Genomic DNA, 19,731 nt, shown 5'->3' with positions numbered 1-19,731 from the left:
ACATATATATATATATATATATATATATATATATCTTAATCTATATTGTAACCTATTTTAATCATAACCTTGTTTTTTTTGTAATATATATAAAAATCTGGTTGTAACAGGGTTGTGTGCAAAATATGATACATAGCTAATTATTATTATTATACAAAACCTAACAAACCTTTAAAGCATAACATATAAAGAAATATGTTTTTCAAGCTAGCACAATTTCAAAACAATAGAAAATATGTCATACACTATCAAATATAACCAGTAAGACATGCATTGCCATGCCAGCAAAAAAACAAAACAAAAGAGTTGTGTGGTCAGCCAGCACAGAAACCGCTACAGAAAGAGATATCCCTCTTTGCAACAGGAAACACATGGAAGTGCTTTGACTGCGCTGTCTTCACACACACACACACACACACATCTGAATTCACTCTGCAGGCAGACTCTGAATACAGGGGTTTGTTCCAAAAAGAGTTTTGTGGTCATTGTAAAGGAGGAACAGCGCTGAGCCTGTCTCAATCATTACGTGCCTCTCTGGCCATCACTCACATTAATAGATGACGTGCACCTGAAGAGAATAACATCTGTCTGGAGTCCATCTGAATCCCTTTAGTCGACACACTTAAATTCATCCAAGCAAAAAACGACAGTTTTGTAGATGCTACATACAGTGTAACCAGGAAGCAATGTCTGTTCCTGTTCTAAATGTTAGATTAGGAATGCAGCTTCTTCTTAGTGTGTGGCGGCACACTTCGACTCCACATGAGCTGAAATATCATGGGGGAAATAACGTGACTTACTTGATGTGCTCCAGCCGGCTGGAATCAGGTTTCAGCGATGTAGAGTGTTTCATCATTTTGTACATCGTGATGAGCAGGAAGATGAGATTGAGCTGTGCGAAAGCAAAAGACCTTTGTTAATAAACAAAAACGAAACTTAAAAGATTAGATAAGTGAAGCTTTATTAGGAGAATTAATTGAAAACAGCCATCTAAGCATCCCTTCAGCCAGTGCCTAATACAATAACCAGCTGGCATATTGCGAGACAAAGCCAAGATGACTGGCGCCAAATACAGTGTCGCTATATATCAATAAAAGAATACAAAAAAGCAATAAAACCGTTTGACTGCAGAATGAAAACACAAATAGTTTAGAGAAGCTCAGAGACCACACATGGAGAAATGGATATTTGAGATAAAGGAGGAGAAAAAAAAAAAAAGAAAAAAAAAAAAGATATAACTTTAAGGAATATTCCGGGATATTTCATATACAAACATCTATGGACCGCAATTGTGGCAACACATCAGAGGGAAAACATCCCTCAGTCTGTGAAAATGAACAGAAAATGCATATTTACAGTGTTACACTGTATTAATTTTAGCAGGGAATCATTCAGCATTGCAAACAAACATATAAAATACACTACAACCAAACTAATGCGAAAGTAAATCATAGCATTACACATGGCATCATGGGACTCATGTGTTTATAATTTTGACTGATTGCATGGTGTATTTACTGTTAACATATTTGTGTTTGTTTTAACAAACTTATAGACACAGATATTATCCATATATTAGGCTATTCAATAAAATATATATAAATGTTATTTAATATCCTCAGATATTACATTAGTTAAGACATAAATTATATTTAAATAGCAAATAACCTAAATATGTTTTGCTCAGTGTAAAAGTAATTATCAAAAATGTCCAAAGTGCTCAGAATGTTAAATATATAGAATGGAAAATGATTTCAAATTCCATCCAATTATTTAGGGGAGCAAATAATCTTTCATAGATCTGATTCATATGAAAAGTAAAAACTATTTTGAAAGCAATGCATTTTTTTTTTCATTTATTGACACAAATGCAAAAAGTAGCTAACTGAAATGATTTTTTTCCTAGTAAATATGATTAACAATTGCTCTCTAGGATTGAAATGTAAGTGTACTTGCTGATTTTTGCTAAGTGAAAAAAAAAAGTAAAAAAAAAAATCAGTGTTCAGAGTCTTTTATCTACAAATCTAAACAAAAACACATTCTGTGCTTTAAAAATTGTGTCCATTTACAATAGATACACAATCGATCTCTTCCATCCAATTATTTAGGGGAGCAAATAATCTTTCATAGATCTGATTCATATGAAAAGTAAAAACTATTTTGAAAGCAATGCATTTTTTTTTTCATTTATTGACACAAATGCAAAAAGTAGCTAACTGAAATGATTTTTTTCCTAGTAAATATGATTAACAATTGCTCTCTAGGATTGAAATGTAAGTGTACTTGCTGATTTTTGCTAAGTGAAAAAAAAAAGTTAAAAAAAAAATCAGTGTTCAGAGTCTTTTATCTACAAATCTAAACAAAAACACATTCTGTGCTTTAAAAATTGTATCCATTTACAATAGATACACAATCGATCTCCTGCACATCTGTTTCATTTGCAATGTTAAAACATTCATGGACATCGAAGTCACACACTCATACACACAGCGCGAGAGGGACCTTGTAAAAACCTTAAGTAATGCATTGGTCATACTTTATCACGTACTGTGTAAAATGACTTCCCAATAGCTACAACTATGTGGGACAACTATGTGGTGACGGAACATTTTCTGGTCTAATCCATTTTCTGGAGCACAGACAGGTGAGGACGTAGCAGTCTATCATTTGCGGCTGCTCTTGTAAGTGGCGGTGTCACCAGCTCAAACAAGCTCTTCAGTTCGGCTCCTTGTTCGGGCGCACAAGCTCATCATTCTGCCATCAAAACAGCGATGGCGATCAATAACGTGCTGCTCATGCAATCAAGCGCCACGGTTTCTCAGAGACATCACGGCGAGAGAGAGAAAGAGAGAGAGAGAGAGGGGAGGGGGTGGCGGGGTTATGCCTGTTTTTGCGGCCCTTGTGCCTGAATTTATGAGCACAGAGCTATAAAAGGCCTCTCACGCCGCCAGAGCACTGACAGTGATCTGATGAGACAAGAGGAAGTAAGGACGCTCAGCAGAGGGAGTGGTAACCTAGCAAAGCAGCCACTACACTCCTAAAGCTCCTTGTTCCTGCCTGTCCCATGGGCTTCCTCTGCTCCGAAAAGAGCTTTTCCTGAACAAACCCTACCATCCCTGAATCGCTAGCCAAGCAGAAGACCTCAACTCTACTGGAGAAAGCTGGATGCGTGTGTTGTGTGTGTGCGTCTTGAACTCCGATTGAACCAGATTAAATATTTAAGGTGCAGATGGAACTGTCTGCATGATGCAAACGTGTCACAGTCCAAGCGTGTTTTAACGTCATTCACACGCACTAATGGTTCCCGACCACTCATTTGCTCAGTGTCCTGGTTTTCATGGATCTTATATGCCTGGTGCCACAGAGCTGAGCAACATCTTTTCCACCAAATGCGGTGGAGGCTGTCCTGCCTAAGCCAGTGCTCGGCTGGTGGATGTGCAAACTTCTCTCAGTATCAGTGCCTTCATTTTCCACCACGTTTTCTCTGACTTGAGAGCCATATGATGATGTAACAAACTATATTACTTTCTAACCTGTTTATAAACAAAGCAATTAGGTACTTTTTTGCCAGCTGTTATGAGATTTAATCTTACTCTGAGTCTTTATTCCATTACAAGCTGCTTTTGATGCAACGGTCGTAATAAAATTCACATTAAAGTAAATTAATTTGTAAATTAAATTATTTTAGAACAAAACAAAAACAGTACAGAACAAGAACAGAACAAACCAGAACAAAAATAAAAGTATGAATGAAAAAAAAATTATGTTGCATTAGCATGCCAGGCAGGGGCGTAGCCATCATTTCAGAAGTGAGGGGGACACATACATATTATATATATATATATATATGTATGTGTATATATACTACCAGTCAAAAGTTTTTGAACAGTAAGATTGTTCATGTTTTTTAAAGAAGTCTCTTCTGTTCACCAAGCCTGAATTTATTTGATCCAAAGTACAGCAAAACAGTAAAAAAATGTAAATATTTTTACTAGGCTATTTCAAACTTAGCGCCACTCACAAGACGTTTCACTTTGAAAGTGTCACAAAACGCACAAGAAATGTTGCCACAGATATGTGTTTCCATTGAACCTGGGTTAAAGATAGTGTTGCTTGTTAAAATAGACATCAGCACTCATGTTGTTGGAGACCAGAATGTATTAACAGCAAATGTAAAGCCAATATTTCTGGCTCAGAATCGACTTTTCTGTGGTAGAAAACTGTGCAAAACACTTGCATATAAGACACCGTCTCAGGCACCCTATTGGTGGAAAAAGGGACTTGATTAGCTGTGAAATTCACGGAGCTCTACATCGCTGTAGCATCGGGCATGAGGAATCTGAAAATAGATGTAGAATAATGAGAACCACAATGGGCTTCATCTAATTGAACAGGATCACACTATTCTTTCCCTCTGCACGGCGGAATGGGTGAAACTCTGAATAATGAGACTCGCTCTGGCTCTCTCATTGACAAGGACAAAGCCAATCTGCTGAGAATCAGGGGTCAGAGGTTGGGGGAAACCTTGGTCTCGTGTTCCCCTGAGAGTCTCTGGTCTTTGTGCTTTATCTAGCATTGTCAAGCAGCCTGAGGACTACGAGTCCTGCTTGCTGTCCGAGCAGAGCACGCAACAATAAATCAGCTTCATAAGCGGTCACAAGCTTCCTGCCGCTGATGACTGGAACACGTATTCTGATTATCAGCAACACCGCAAACACATACATCACGCCTCATGCAGCACTGCAGTGGCTAAACGAGCAGATCTCTGGGTTTGTAGGACTCCCTCTAAGAGCGGTGGCAAAAATGTGCATTGTTTGCAGTATCTCGTGGCCTGTCAGCCTCTTTAAAATCAGTTTGACATGTTGAGAAGAGGGATATGTTATACTCCATTTATAACTATACAACAGCAGTTTGATCATTCTTTATAAATATTACACATTCAGCTTTTATGACCTTATTTTAATTGCGAGCATACATCCAATAGTTGTACCTAAATTTGACATTCCACAGAATTATTAACTAGTCAAGGTAAAATTTTAATAGAAATGTTACAAATGACAAGAATTCAAATATCTACAGTCACAGCAAATCACATTTTCACAAGCAAATCACAAGTAAATGTTCAATTTCAATGTTCACAGTAATAATTATATTTAAATTGGTTTGAAATTTTGATTTGTTTTTTTCTATGTCTGCTTTTGCATTTACTCTATGGTTAGGATGTCACGTGACAGATTCCATTTAATGGAAATGCTACATTTATGAATTTTTTAAAATATTTAAATAATCTCTAGATCATTTCATAGCATTTGATTATTAAAAGCAGATGTATATGTTTCAGCCACTCCTCTCCAATTGTTTCAGGCCACTTCTCTAATTGCCTTCTTTATTTTATTGCAGCACAAACCAGTGTTTGAACCACCTGTGTGTCTCTAAATCTGTTTTCAACTAAAAGTCTTTCCAATAAACAGAGCTTCCATCACTGTGGAAGATCAACTGGTCTGTTTACATAAGTATAAAGGATATAATAAAGTCAACCCTCCACAAACATCTCCTCTTGTCCTTCCATTTTCAGGAAGACGATTTGTTTTTTCATCCAGAGTTTAGAAGGCAAACAAACAGCCAGACAGATGTGAATACCACCTGCTAGACTCATCTATATCTTTGTCTCTCTAAGGCCTACTTCCTCTTAACCTCCCCAATCTAGTCCGAGGCTCTAATCTCTTTGTTCACAAATAACAGCACGCTTAAACTGCAGCTGTGTCAATCCCGTGTGCCATATGACCGGCATCTCACGGCAAACAAACTCTGTAGTGTCATCAGCTACCTCCTTAAAAGGTTGAACCATGACAATATACGTTTTTGATTTGTATTATTTGACATTGCCGTTTCTTCTATCCACATCCCGAGGGGTTGTCTCGACCCCGTAGCTTGAAAGCGCCCTGCTGAGTATCATTTGAGGATAATGTTGTGCTCTGATGCCACGCTGTAAAAGCTGTATCAAAACGATCCCTGAGAAAGAAAAAAAAAGCCTTAAGAGCAGCATTTCCGAACCTCTCTGCAAACCGCATTGACTGGGTCTGCTGAGACTGAACCGATCTAAGCAGAAATCAATGGGCTGCAATCTGTTGAATAAGACTGAAGAAACACAGGCAGCTCGATGTTTTTGCACGGGAGGATTTTGTCAATTACTCTTTAAACTCTGAAACACGGTCTTGCACTGCACAGAAACATTCTCCTTTTTGTTCTTTCACCTGACGCATGTACATGCCATATACAATCTTAAGCCATGTGAAGGTCAGTAGATACTGAACGCACCATAATAATGAAGGTGACGGGCCCGATGAAACTCCAGATGAAGTGATTGTCCATCCTGAGCCAGCATCTGCAAAGATAACACAAGTTGCGCAGTTTATAGAAAACATGTCTAAGTCATCCTGTTACTTTAGACAAAAACGAGATTTCTAACATGTTCTTTAACAAATGGTGCTTGCCTACACTTTCTCGATACAAAATTGGCCCACCGGGTGAAAATTGGAGGGCTGATCAACTATCGAGCGAAATTCTCTTTTAACTGTTTCTGATTGTGTTAGAAGTTGACGTAAAGATAATGGCATGGGCACTACTTATTGCCATCACTTGATATCAATTTATCTCATGTCATTTAAAGTGATAGTTCACCCAAAAATGAAAATGTTATCATCATTTACTTACCCTCATGTTGTTCCAAACCTGTATGAATTTCTCTCTTCCACTGAACACAAAAGAAGATATTTTGAAGAACATGGGTAACCAAACCGTTGCTGGTAGCCACTGACTTCCATAGTATGGAAAAAAAAAATGCTATGGAAGTCAATGGCTACAGCAACTGTTTGGTTCCCAACATTCTTTAAAATATCATCTTTTGTGTTCAACAGAAGAAAGAAATTCATATAAATTTGGAACAACATGAGGGTGAGTAAATGACGATAAAATGTTCATTTTTGGGTGAACTATCCCTTTAAGCTATGCTTTTAAAAGCACGGTGTACACTACAGCCTCCGGGCTCACTGCATCCCAGGCACCAATATTTTAAAGATCCATAAAAGATGAATCACCATCTGGTCATCTGAGATTTCGGTATGCAGATAAAAGTTAGGATCATGATATTTTGGTAGTATTACAGCACACCCTGACTGTACATTTGAGCACCATTTGCTTTTGGAATCTGATAAAGCGTTTGGACCTGGAAAGTCAATCTTCACAAGCGAATACTTGCGTTCTGACACATTTTGGAATGCAATTACACATGAAATTGAGTAGTTTTTTTTTTTTTGAATCCCGAACCTTAAGTATGAGCAATTGTATTAGTGATGCTTGACTTTGCAAACAGAACCAATAAACATACACACTAAGGACAGTATCTGTTACTGAGCAGGCTCATGTGGGTTACGTTACAATGTTTTATATGGGTTGATTCCGCATTCGTTTATTAAACGCTGCTCAAAGACAGTAATTTCCTGTAACGGATCCAGTTTCTCTAGAGTGTGACTTCCAGCAGGAAACACTGATCATATAAATCGTCAATTCTACAGTGCTCTAAGAAACCGTAGAAAACATCAGAGACAAATGCAATGCTACAAGCATCGCTTTCATAACATATCTAAAGCAAACCAATGTGCTTCGTATTAAAAGACTAGTGATGTGGCAGACAGGGCCGACACACTACCACCTGTTTATGTGTTATAAGGAGCAACCCAAGAGCCCATGCAGGGCTGAAGCACTGCCATTAATCTGCGTAAAAGCCTCTTTCTCATGCGGCCCTCGTCTCCGTTAGAGAGCATTTACAAACAACAGGTCACCAGAGACTCTTTGAACAAAAGACACTAACGCATGCAGCCCTGCCTGGAAACCACATTTGGTACTGTAAGGCATCCTCTGAAGACTTTCTGTGTGTGTGGTACCTATGGAACCATCAGATTGTGGTACGCTCCTGCAGACAGCACTGCATTTAAAAAAAAAAAAAAAGAAAAAGAAAACGCTCTCTTACGCTTTCTTAGTGCCATAGCTCCTGTAGTCTACAGCAGCGGAAACGCCCACGACCACAGCGGGGAGGAGGTATCCCGTCATATAGAAATATCTCCTGCGTGAATATTCGCTCTCGAAGACCTCCACCAGCATCAGATAGAGCTGAACCCCTTCCAAACACATCCATGCGAAAGATGCCAGAAAAAAGTAATGCAGGATTCCTGCAATTATGGAGCAGGCCATCTGTGGGACAAAAGAGTCAAAGACAAACAAAGTTGAACATCTAGCTTATCTTTTGTACATACCAAGTTAAAAACAAATTTAATTTAATTTAATTTAATTTAATTTAATTTTAGCTTTTTAATTCTGTTTTATTTCTTTCAGCAATTTAATGACATTTATTTATTTATTACTAACATTTTTTGTTTTGTTTTCGTTTTTACTAACCAAGGACAGTTAAACAACATTTTGACATTATCTAGTTTGATTTAAATTGAAATATTTAAAATGTGTTCACTATATAAACGGTTAAAATATGTTAATTTTATTTGATAAATTATACACACACAAAAAAATCAAGTTACTGACTCTATCTGTTAATTTACAAAGTAAAAAAAATAATAAATAAATAAACAAACAAACTTTGTATTTATGTGGGTTTCAAATTTTTTTTATATAACATTTTTTCAACAAAAGTTTTGATTTAATGGCTCTAAAAATGTCAGGTAGTGTAGTTATGCAGTACGTAGCCAAGAGTATGTGGACCCTTTTCTAATTAATGGCTTTGGCTGGGCCTCTTAAATCCAGCAAAGACGAATCTTAATGCTTCGGCATAAAACAACAGTCTAGAGAATTGTGTGCTTCCAACTTTTTTGGCAACAGTTTGGGGAGGGCCTTTTCTGTTTCAGCATGATAATGCCTCTTGTGTACAAAGCTAAGTCTGTAAAGAAATGGTTTACTGGTGTGGAAGATCTTGACTGGCTTACACAAAGCCCAGACCTGAACCCCACTGAACACATTTGGGATGAACTGGAACAACGAGCCAGGCCCCATCTCTGATGCCCTTGTGTCTGAATGGGAGAAAATCCCCACAGTCATGTCCCAACAAAAAGTGTAAAGCCTTTCCAGGCCTTTGGAAATAAAATGCTCAACAAACATTTTTTTTCTTCATATTAGTAGTAGTCAAAAACTATAAGGTAGTTCCCCTTCAGGAACTCGAGCTGCATCGAGATCGCTTTGGGAACGCCCCTGCGTGACCGCGTTCTGAAGCACATGTGAAATCAGTCCAATGGAGCAGCGAGACGTCACGAGCGGGGTGACGTGAGCGCCAGGAAGTATAAAAGCATATCCAGCAGAGCGCAAGTTAGCTTCTGCTCTTCAGTAGCGCTCTGTGTATGTGTCAGTCTATTTACTGTTGTCTGTCAGTCCACAAGCATTCAAAAGAATATATCAAAGTCTAAACTAATATCTATGGCGAGCAAACGGCATTACAGACGTTGTGTGCCTCCCTGCCCACACTATCTGGCAGCGGGGGATACACACGATCTGTGTGTTGTTTGTTTAGGAGCGGAGCATGCACGGTCAGCTTTCGAGGAGCTGATTGTCATCACTGCGAGTTACTCTCGCTGCGTATGCTCCGCTCTCGCCTGGCTGTGTTTGATGAGAGCGGCCAGGCTCGCGATCCCGCTGGCAGCGGTCCCGCTGTTGCCAAGGCACGGCGTAGACTGTTGTCGTGGGGATCGCAGGTGGATTTAGCGGAGGGATCCGAGACAGGCTCGTCCTTTTCTCGGTCCTCCCCCGCTAGATCCGCGGCTCTCTCTTTCAGTTTTCGGAAGGAACAAGAAGTAGATACTCTCTTGAGGAAGGGGGCCATAGAACGTGTTCCGCCTCTCTCGAGAGCGTCCGGGTTCTACAGCCGTTACTTCATCGTTCCGAAGAAGGATGCGGGGTTGCATCCGATCTTAGATCTCCATCTTCTGAACCTTGCTATCAAACGGCTTCGGTTCAAGATGCTCACTATCAAGCTTCCTGGCGCTCACGTCACCCCGCTCGTGACGTCTCGCTGCTCCATTGGACTGATTTCACACGTGCTTCAGAACGCGGTCACGCAGGGGCGTTCCCAAAGCGATCTCGACGCAGCATCTCATTCCCTCGGGGAACCATGGTTACATACGTAACCTAGAGACATTTTTCAGTAATATAACGACATCCTTTTTTTTACTAAACGTTGAACAACCTTGGCATTTTTAAGTTCAACCATAACAAAATATATATACAAATATATTTAAATAAAAATAATAATGAATAATACAAAATAAAAAAAAACACATTCATTTGAAATGCATTTCTTTAAATAAATTCCGGACAAAAAACATCAAGTTACTGACAAAAATCCAGTAATCCTGAAAAGCTATAATCATGTGTCAAAATGCAGCTCGAACTCACTGGAACTCCCTTCAAAAATTTGTCTTGGATGTTGTGGACACGTCTCTAGACATTTCCATGAGACTAGCTGAAAACATCACATCCATTCAAGGTAACGTTACCCTGGGCTCCGTCATGTCGATTCCGATGAGGAAGATGAGCTCAGCGATGAAAAGATTGATGCACAGGTTCTTATGGATTGTGTTCCTGTCACTCTGCAGCCCACGGAAGAAACAAAAGGTGAAGATGCTCATGGCCAGACAGATGAGGGATACCACGATTCCCACACGACTGATGACGCTCAACAACAGCTCCTGGACTTTATCTGCACCCTGAGACACAAACGTATAGAGATGGAGGGAGAAAATATTGATGCAGATCACAACTGAGTAGATTATAGAAGGGATCTAATGGGGGGAAAAAGTATTGCCCTTGCTCTATTGCAAGGAATATGCAACAAGTAATTTTTTTTTGTCCAGATTGAAATCTAAAATTTAGCAAGACACAGCACATGTGCCAATTAGATCAAATTTTTTTGTGGTTATGTTTTTGCAATTCAATTTGGTAACACTAGTGGCACAGACATTTCAGCTTTAAACAGACAGTTTAATTCTAACTGTTTTTGTTTGAAAAAACTTTTGCTATTATTAAAAGTAGACTAAGGCCATGTCCACACGTACACGGGTATTTTTATAAACTGAGTTTTTCATTCTTCCGTTTTAAAAAAAATCTCCGTCCACATGAAAATGCAAACGTATGCTATGCAACACTGTCAAGAGCATGCCAAACCAACAGGTGGCGATATAATCTCAACCATAAAGCCATGTTGGCCAATCAGAAGCCTGAAAAAGTTTCCAGTAGGCGGAGATAACAGCGCAGGCTCCGACGTCACAAGCCAAAAACTCCGGTTTCACTGTCTACACGATAACACTGCAACCGGAGTTTTTGTTTTTGTAAAATCTTCACCCTGGCAGGCATTTTCAAAAATATTCAGTTTCAGTGACTGGTGCTGCGTTTGCGTGTGGACGAATTTTTAAAATAACCACGTTCATGTGGACAGGGCCTAAAACAGGCCGATTTGTAGCCGTCTACAATCCAGTGAGTTATCAGTTGGCAGCGTTTGGCTTAGAGAAGCAGATGAGTGTTGGCGGCGTCTATTATAACAGCTGGGTTTCACAGTAACGCACGGACAAAAGCTTAAATATTTATGAAGATCACATCTTACCAGCAGCTCTCGATGAGCCATGAGCACCGCAAAGTTAGTGAGATGACTACAGGAGCAGGTGGTGTGACTTTTATTGGCGTGGATGAGTTTGCAGCCCTGAGTGGACCAGTATCCCATCATGGTTCTCTCGGAGTAGTTCCAGAAAGAGCAGTTGGAGTTATAGTAATGTTGCATCTGGAATCGACAGGAGGAGACAGAAACATTCCTCATGAGTTAGCAGACGATGATGAATTGATATTTAGTAGCCATCTCTCCGATGATGAACGTATAATAAACGGCATCGTAATTCACTCCAACTGTTGGCATTCACTCTTTCACAAATGATACGCTGGCCATATCAAACACTCTTTTGAATGCGCAGTGTGTGTTCTCACATAAACGACTAAAGAATCTAATAAGGTTAAATGACTGCGAAATCTAGCATGGGACCATTGATTATATGAGGTGCTAACAGGGGGCAGAATGGTTTGAAGGCATGTCTGTGGAAATCACACAATTACTTTGATAGAGAGCAAAAATCAAGCCCGGTCTCCTCTGGGAGCACTCCTGACACTTTAAAAGAGAGCGAGATGATAATTGGTCCTCTGGTAATTTCATCCTGCATTGTATAGCTAATCTGGGAGTTAATTTTCCACTCCAAAAAAAGGAAATTGCATCATTTACATCCTAATGTCGACAAACAAATTAGTTTTCATTAAGAATTTGGTCTAGGCTGGTAATAATCATTGGTTCAGACTTTGTTAATTTCATGTTCGATGGCTTAAATAAACCCCTCTGTGACCTTGTAGGCTGTTTGAATTGAGACTGCTTTTATTTCCTTTTCTTCGCCGTCTTGCTTAGCTATTCCACTGCTTTTACGATCCCTTTGTTTGTTTATTGCTTGCACTCACGTCGATGTGCTCCAAGGTGAAAATCACAGGCTCCGATATAAATACACGACTGGATTCTTTGTTTATTGAGGCGGCAATGACGTCGGAATTCACAGCCACGGAGAGGTTGCGTCCGTTAGCTTCGTGGCCGAGCTTCATCGTCGCATTCTCCGTGCTTAGAAACTGCCCCAGGTTCTTATAAAGGGCAAAAACCAACTTAGCAACACCTGCGAAGAGAAAACGGCACACCTTACTTCTCATTAAAGACCATTATGTCAGTGAGTCTCACAAAAACTGTCAAGAACATGTCTGGGTGTTATTTCACCTCATAGTTAATAGAGGAAAATAAGAAATTATGTTTTGCGCAATTAAAAGGAAGTCTATTAAGAGTAGGATTTTGCAATGTGACAACAAAACCGCAATGATTTATCATTAAAATAGTTTGTAAAGTACAATTTTAATCATCTTAAATCTGACAATTCACCCACATACATCAAAAAACATGATAATCTCATAAATAAATGTATATACCTCATTTTATTCCCAAGTGACCCTTCAGCAGACCAAGTTTTGATTGTCGAAAACAACATATGTTGAGCAGTATGTTCACATCAATGTTCAGATATTTTTCTGACCATTAGAGCATTTGTATCTCCATAGTGACAGGAGCGATTGGATCTTATATGTAGTTATTCTCACTGGAATTGATACGAATGAATGTATATGAGTGAGTTTGCATATGGTCTGGAACGTACCATTACGACTGTTGAGTTTCACTGTATTGGAAGACAGCTGGATAGAAATACCACCCCTGCCGCTCTGGGGAAACCTGAAATCTTGAACCTGCCCATCTGTGCTCAGCACGTAAACATCCAGAACTGCAGAGAGATATCCGATGTTTCACAATGTTAGTTCAAGCAGAAACAGAGAAAAAAAAAATGTAAATAAAAAATATGGGGGGATTCACTGAGAATGAATTGCAGTTTATTTGCATGCATCTAACGTTGTTCGGTTCACTAAAGGAATTATGCAAATCAATTAGCGGTGAAAACACACCCACAAAATCTGTGCTGAACGCAATTTGCATAACGCTATTCTGAATTTTTAAGTGCTAGGTTGTAGCGGATGTAGCAGACCACAGCAATATGGCTTACTTTACTAGCAGTTTAAAATGTGTAAAGTGTGCTTGTCTACACTACAATTTTGGATATAAAAATCTTATCCATCATCTGATGCATAAGTGCTGTCATAATTAACAAAATTGCAATTTTTAATCTGAAAATAAGTTTTCTAAATAAGTCACAATATATAGAAAAGAAATATGTTTGCACGAAACAATGTGAAAATATGCTACACATGTTTAGTGAATTCACTCCATGACCTATTAGGCCAGAATTCAAGTGATCATTTGTGGGTTTTTGGACTTTGTATTATCGACGGTATGCAAAATATAAAAATGTATACAGGAGAGTGTAAACGTTAGGCCCTGTAACTGGTCAAAATTTCTTTATTCACTATTTTGAATCGCATTTTTGCCTTCACTTCATTTTTAAAAGGTCCTGCGGTGTGGCAAATGAATGGAGTAGAAATATTCCATGTAGAGTCTCAATTAATATGAGGTCGTAAAAGCTGCATGCATAACAGTAATAAAAGGATTAGGAAAAATGCTGTTTAAAATAGTATAAGACGGAGTTAGCATGCCACACTGCAGTACATGTCAACTTCCCAAAAGTATTTTATGTCAACCACCCATGTGTTAGTGGCCACTGTTATTAAAATTTCACAGCTGAAACATATTTGCAAACTCAAACTGATCAGCTGCAAAATACACTGTTTACGTTGTCAGTTCTATTAGTTTTGCACATTGCTCGAACTCACTTATATTACTGGCTGGTACTTTCACGATGGCCGGTTCCATTAAATTGTCAGCAAGGACAAAGGCTCCTTCCTCCAGGGTGTCCAGTAACATAGTTGCGGCGTGCGTCTGCTCCGTGGTATTCATATCTCTCCATGATTTCAGAGCCTCCGGTCTGAGGAGGTTGTCGACTGTATCCACGATAGCCTGCAGCCAAATGAGACACTTGTGTCAGCACTAACCACTGTAGTAAGGTCAAATGTCAAAGCCTTGACTTTATCAGCAGCTGTCTGGCCGTGCCCAAATAAAAGCAAACATGCACACTTTGTTTTAGGTCATTATCAGGTGACACACATAAAAACAGGCTGCAGAAATGAGCCCGACATGCTCTGTCTGTCTCAAGAGTGCAGTATTGAATGTCAAAGGCTCTTCAAGCACGTAAACGGACACATATGAGGTAAAGAAAGACAGCCGGTCATGACGCCTTATAAATGCAAAGCGTCCTTTAAGATAAAGACACCATTGTTCTGTGTCGTCAAAACTGAAGGTGCAGACCACTGTTTTCCAATATCATCCATTTGATCCTGCTTTCAGTATGAAAACACATGTATTGTAATGTCTCTAGGTCTTGATAATATGATGCACAAAATTGAGAGAAAAAAAGCCACCTGTTAATACTGTCGGAGAATTCCAAAAATGCAGTAGTTTTCTATAAAGGGATGTTACATTTGAGAATACAACTTTAAAATCCTACTTCTACCAACAGACTCACATTTTGGAAATGTTTTACCTTACAAACTTACACTCTCATACTATTCATTCAGAGCTACTGTGCACACACACACCACCAGACTAAAATATTGATTCATACTTGTCACCTCCTTTGATAATTATTGCTCATCCGATTGGTTTTGCCATCTCTTTCTCATATGGGCTCTAATTTCCTACATTTTTGTGGTCATTTTTAACTACTCTCAATGCTAAATTGTTTTTGCTCCTACACACCAATACAAATTAAAAGATGATATATGTATCTTCACAGTCGAGGGTTTCACATTTATTTTACACTGATTTGCCTTTCCAAAACAGAATCCTGCCTTTCATGTGATCTCTACATAATCTCTCCTGTCATACTTATTTTTTATCATTTTTGCTAGGTCTAAAATCTTTTAGCAGTTCAAACTGCTTTGGCAAAACCAATGTAGCAATCAATAGATTTCAAGCACCACAAATTGACATCTACCCTTTAAGAACAAGTTGAGCGCAACAACAACACATGCCACCAACCTGCAACTCAAGCACATCTCAACAGATATTAACACATGACTTTAGCAATAACGAAACTGAAAAATAAATAAATAAACAGACCACAAACAAACACATAAAAGGTATGAATTGTGCATAAAAATTGCAGCCACACAATTTCCAATTCACTGAAATATTGAACCTCTGGGAATGAGGACACAGGCGGAGTGAAATGCTGTGGCGACAGTGAGACTGAAAGACACAGGACCATGCTGAGAAACAATAGCAGGAAAAGAAGAAGAGAAAGTACAGAAACAAGTGAAGAGCATAGTAGCGTAGCACAGATATACCTTCATATACGCCCTGCACGTCCTTTCTCGCTTTTGAAGCTTTTTCATTTGAGAGAGGACACACACAAGAACAAAAACAGACCAAAGAAACACAGTTAGAAAGGTTGATGGTGTACTAATGGGTTCTCCAATCCACAAGCACGTCAGAAACACAGTATAGCAGTTGGATCTGCTATGATGAAATCATGTAACGGATGAATGTAGGGGTGCACAGAGTGGCCTTGCTTTCAGAACAACAATTTAGTCTGGTGATTTTAAAACCCTCAGGTGCTCTTTCAAGTAAAAATAGAATCAGTAACTTATTACCATCTGAAATATGCAAATGAAACATATGCAAAACAATATTCAGATGCAGACTGTCTAAATCAGTGTGTGGTTTACCTCTATGGGATCGAGATCAGGGTTGGGGATTGGAGTTGGAAGCTGGACTAAGAGAAGGGATTGGAGATTAGGTGTAAAGGTGAGGTTTAGGAATAATGGTTAAGATAAAGATTTAGGGTAAGCAACTGGGTGCTGGGTTAGGGCTAAAAGTTGGGATTCAGATTAGATTAGGGTCAGGAAAAAGATTTAGGAACGGAGATTGGGGATCAAATTTGGGGATACAAGTTGGGTTTCCAAATTGTGAGTAAAATGCAAATTAAACAAATGCTAAACAATAAGTAGACACAAACTGTCTAAATCCTAGTTCCCCAACCCTGCTCCTGGAGACCCACTGTCCTGCAGAGTTTAGCAAATACACCTGAACCAACTAATCAAGCTCTTCAGGATCACTTGAAAAATCACAGGCCAGGGAAACTGGAGCAGGTTGGAAATAATCATTGCAGGAACAAGGTTGAAGACCTAGAGTCTAAATCAATGTGCGGTTTACCTCTATAGGATCAAGATCACGGTTGGGGATTGAGGATTAGATTTGGAAGCTGAACTAAGAGAAGGGGTTGGATAGGGTTGGAGATTACGTGTACAGGTGTGGTTTAGGAATAATGGTTAAGGTAAATATTTAGAGTAGGAAACTGAGAGCTAAAGGTTGGGATCCAGGTTAAATGTAGGATTTTGGGGTCAGATTTAGATTTTATGATTTGGGATAAAAGTTTCTGAATTGTGATGCCAAATCAATGGATGTTCAAATCAAAGTGAAGATTTTCTTCTATAGGATCTGGATTGTGTGTTTGTACCAGAGGTTGGGATTTGAAGTTAAAAGTAAAGTTTAGGGTTAATATTTTAAGGTTGATGTTAGTCTTGGAGTTAAGATTTATCATAGGAAATTAGGGGCTGGGGTAAGGGGTTAACATCAGAAATAGGGGTTAGGGCCATGGTTCACTGAAGGAGTGCGGGGTCAAGAGAAATAAATCCTTGATTTAGAATTTAGAGTTTGGTATTAAGGTCTAGAGTAATAGAGTAAATGTTTAAATGAAGGATGTTGGTCCTGGAACATGTAGCGTTCATGTAAATTACACTGGCCGTTGTCCACGTGGCTCCCATGAGACAAATGGCATTCTTGCAATAGTGCACTGAGGGATCCAAACTCTTTGTAATCAGGCTAGTGTGCCTTCACTCCCTTCCACTGGCCTGTAACTACGAAATCAATTTGAAAAAAAGGCTTCACTCTTAGTGAGTACAGCCTGTACTCCAGCCATCTGAGTTCACAGATATCCACCCACTTCTTTGACTTTAATGAATGAAACACACAAAAAGCCATACAGACAACACAAGAGCTGAGAAAGAGGTTACTGTCTTTAACAAAATGAATGTTACTTCAAATACTTTGAATATGCCCTTCAAGCTCTGTGACTAAAAAGGATAGTTCAACCAAAAATGATTGAAAAATTGGAAAATGAAAATTCTGTTATCATTTACCCACCCTCATGTGGTTCCAAATCCATAAGACTTTTGTTCAAAACACAAATGAAGATATTTTTTTTTTATAAAACCCGAGACATTTCTGTCCCTCCATTGACAGTCTATTCAACCAAAACTTTGAAGCTTCAAAAAGTTCATAACAACAACATAGTGAATTAAAGTTTAATCCAAGTCTTCTGAAGGAACATGATCACTTTATATGATGAACAGATGCATAGACCACATCAAATATAATAAAAAAAGCTCAATGAGGTTTGTTCTTGCACATCAAGCATGTAGAGCTGCCTTTGGCCGTATGTGATGTGCTCTATTTATATGCGTTGATCAATGTGTATATGTGAATAAAAGCCTAAATGAATTCAACATACCATGTACCCTCAGAAGACTTAGAATAAACCACTCGATTCATATGTATTACTTCTACAAAGTCTACTTTTTTCAAGCATCGAAGAGTAGGTTGAATGGACTTTTTCTGTGACTAAGACGAGACGTTGATGAGCTAAAACTAATATCTGATGATAAAAACTATGACGAAATGTATGCCGCGTCTTCGTTAAAAAGACGAGACGGACTATAATGTTACTTGAGGACTACCGGACATTCAAAATACATCCTATAGGCTACTGTCTTGTCCTTCAAAATGTGCGTCCCTGTCAATGGATTGCAATCAGATAAGGGCCGTTTGCATATCTAGTCTCAGTATGGCAGCCGCAGTGGATGGATAGGCTACCAAAACGCGAACTAGCGATCTGAAACAATGGCCTCAGCACCCCAAGGGTTAGGGATAAGGTGACCAGACATCCTGTGTTTCCCGGGAGTCACAATTTGTTGTCGATTAACTTAAAAGTTAGTGAAGGCGGTATAGGCGGAATCATGCTGATAGAAGGCCTCTCTCTCGTGCACGCTCCGCTTCTACAGTTCTCATATACAGCGCGCGATCAGTTCTCAGTGCTCAAATACACACACAGCAGGCCAAATGTCTATCGTGTAGAGTATCTCACATAAATACAGTTGTTTATGGATTAAGTGAACGTAAACAGGTGGGTGAAAACTGAACGTGTGTCAGTATTACATACATGACTTCCGTCTTAAAGGGACAGCATTCCTAATTAAGTACCTATCCGTGTCATTAATGTTAACCAACAAAATATGTTAAATAAATATGTTAAGTAAACCTACTGTATCTGAAAAATGAGTTTAATTTGTATCTTTTTCGTATTTGTCTTATTGCATTATTCTGCTTCTTTTTCAAAAATTATAAATATTATAAATTATATATATACTGAACAAAATTCTAAACACAACACTTTTGTTTTTGCCCCCATTTTTCATGAGCTGAACTCAAAGATCTAAGACTTTTTCTATGTACACAAAAGGCCTATTTCTCTCAAATATTGTTCACAAATCTGTCTAAATCTGTGTTAGTGAGCACTTCTCCTTTGCCGAGATAATCCATCCACCTCACAGGTGTGGCATATCAAGATGCTGATTAGACAGCATGATTATTGCACAGGTGTGCCTTAGGCTGGCCACAATAAAAGGCCACTCTAAAATTTTTACAATTTTATAATGCAGTTTTACTGTATTGGGGGGGTCCGAAAACCAGTCAGTATCTGGTGTCACCACCATTTGCCTCACGCAGTGCAACACATCTCCTTCGCATAGAGTTGATCAGGTTGTTGATTGTGGCCTGTGGAATGTTGGTCCACTCCTCTTCAATGGCTGTGCGAAGTTGCTGGATATTGGCAGGAACTGGAACACGCTGTCGTATACGCCGATCCAGAGCATCCCAAACATGCTCAATGGGTGACATGTCCGGTGAGTATGCTGGCCATGCAAGAACTGGGATGTTTTCAGCTTCCAGGAATTGTGTACAGATCCTTGCAACATGGGGCCGTG

The 19,731-nt window shown here is 39.0% G+C and overlaps 1 protein-coding gene across 1 annotated transcript in view; it reads right to left on the bottom strand.

Annotated features, from left to right (window-relative positions):
* adgrl2a (adhesion G protein-coupled receptor L2a) overlaps positions 1-19,731 on the bottom strand; it is a 108,428-nt gene that overhangs the window by 10,881 nt on the left and 77,816 nt on the right. Inside the window, exons 10-18 of the mRNA XM_016447144.1 lie at positions 15,976-16,014; positions 14,404-14,587; positions 13,281-13,403; positions 12,547-12,752; positions 11,657-11,830; positions 10,554-10,763; positions 8,030-8,250; positions 6,319-6,385; positions 801-892 (exon numbers count right to left, since the gene is read on the bottom strand). Coding sequence (XP_016302630.1) covers positions 801-892; positions 6,319-6,385; positions 8,030-8,250; positions 10,554-10,763; positions 11,657-11,830; positions 12,547-12,752; positions 13,281-13,403; positions 14,404-14,587; positions 15,976-16,014 — 1,316 coding nt within the window. The remainder of the gene's footprint in view (positions 1-800; positions 893-6,318; positions 6,386-8,029; positions 8,251-10,553; positions 10,764-11,656; positions 11,831-12,546; positions 12,753-13,280; positions 13,404-14,403; positions 14,588-15,975; positions 16,015-19,731) is intronic.

This window comes from Sinocyclocheilus anshuiensis, unplaced genomic scaffold (assembly GCF_001515605.1).
Source record: "Sinocyclocheilus anshuiensis isolate Anshui unplaced genomic scaffold, SAMN03320099.WGS_v1.1 scaffold1957, whole genome shotgun sequence".
Taxonomy (NCBI): Eukaryota; Metazoa; Chordata; class Actinopteri; order Cypriniformes; family Cyprinidae; genus Sinocyclocheilus; species Sinocyclocheilus anshuiensis.
This window is presented reverse-complemented; position numbering and strand designations above follow the sequence as displayed.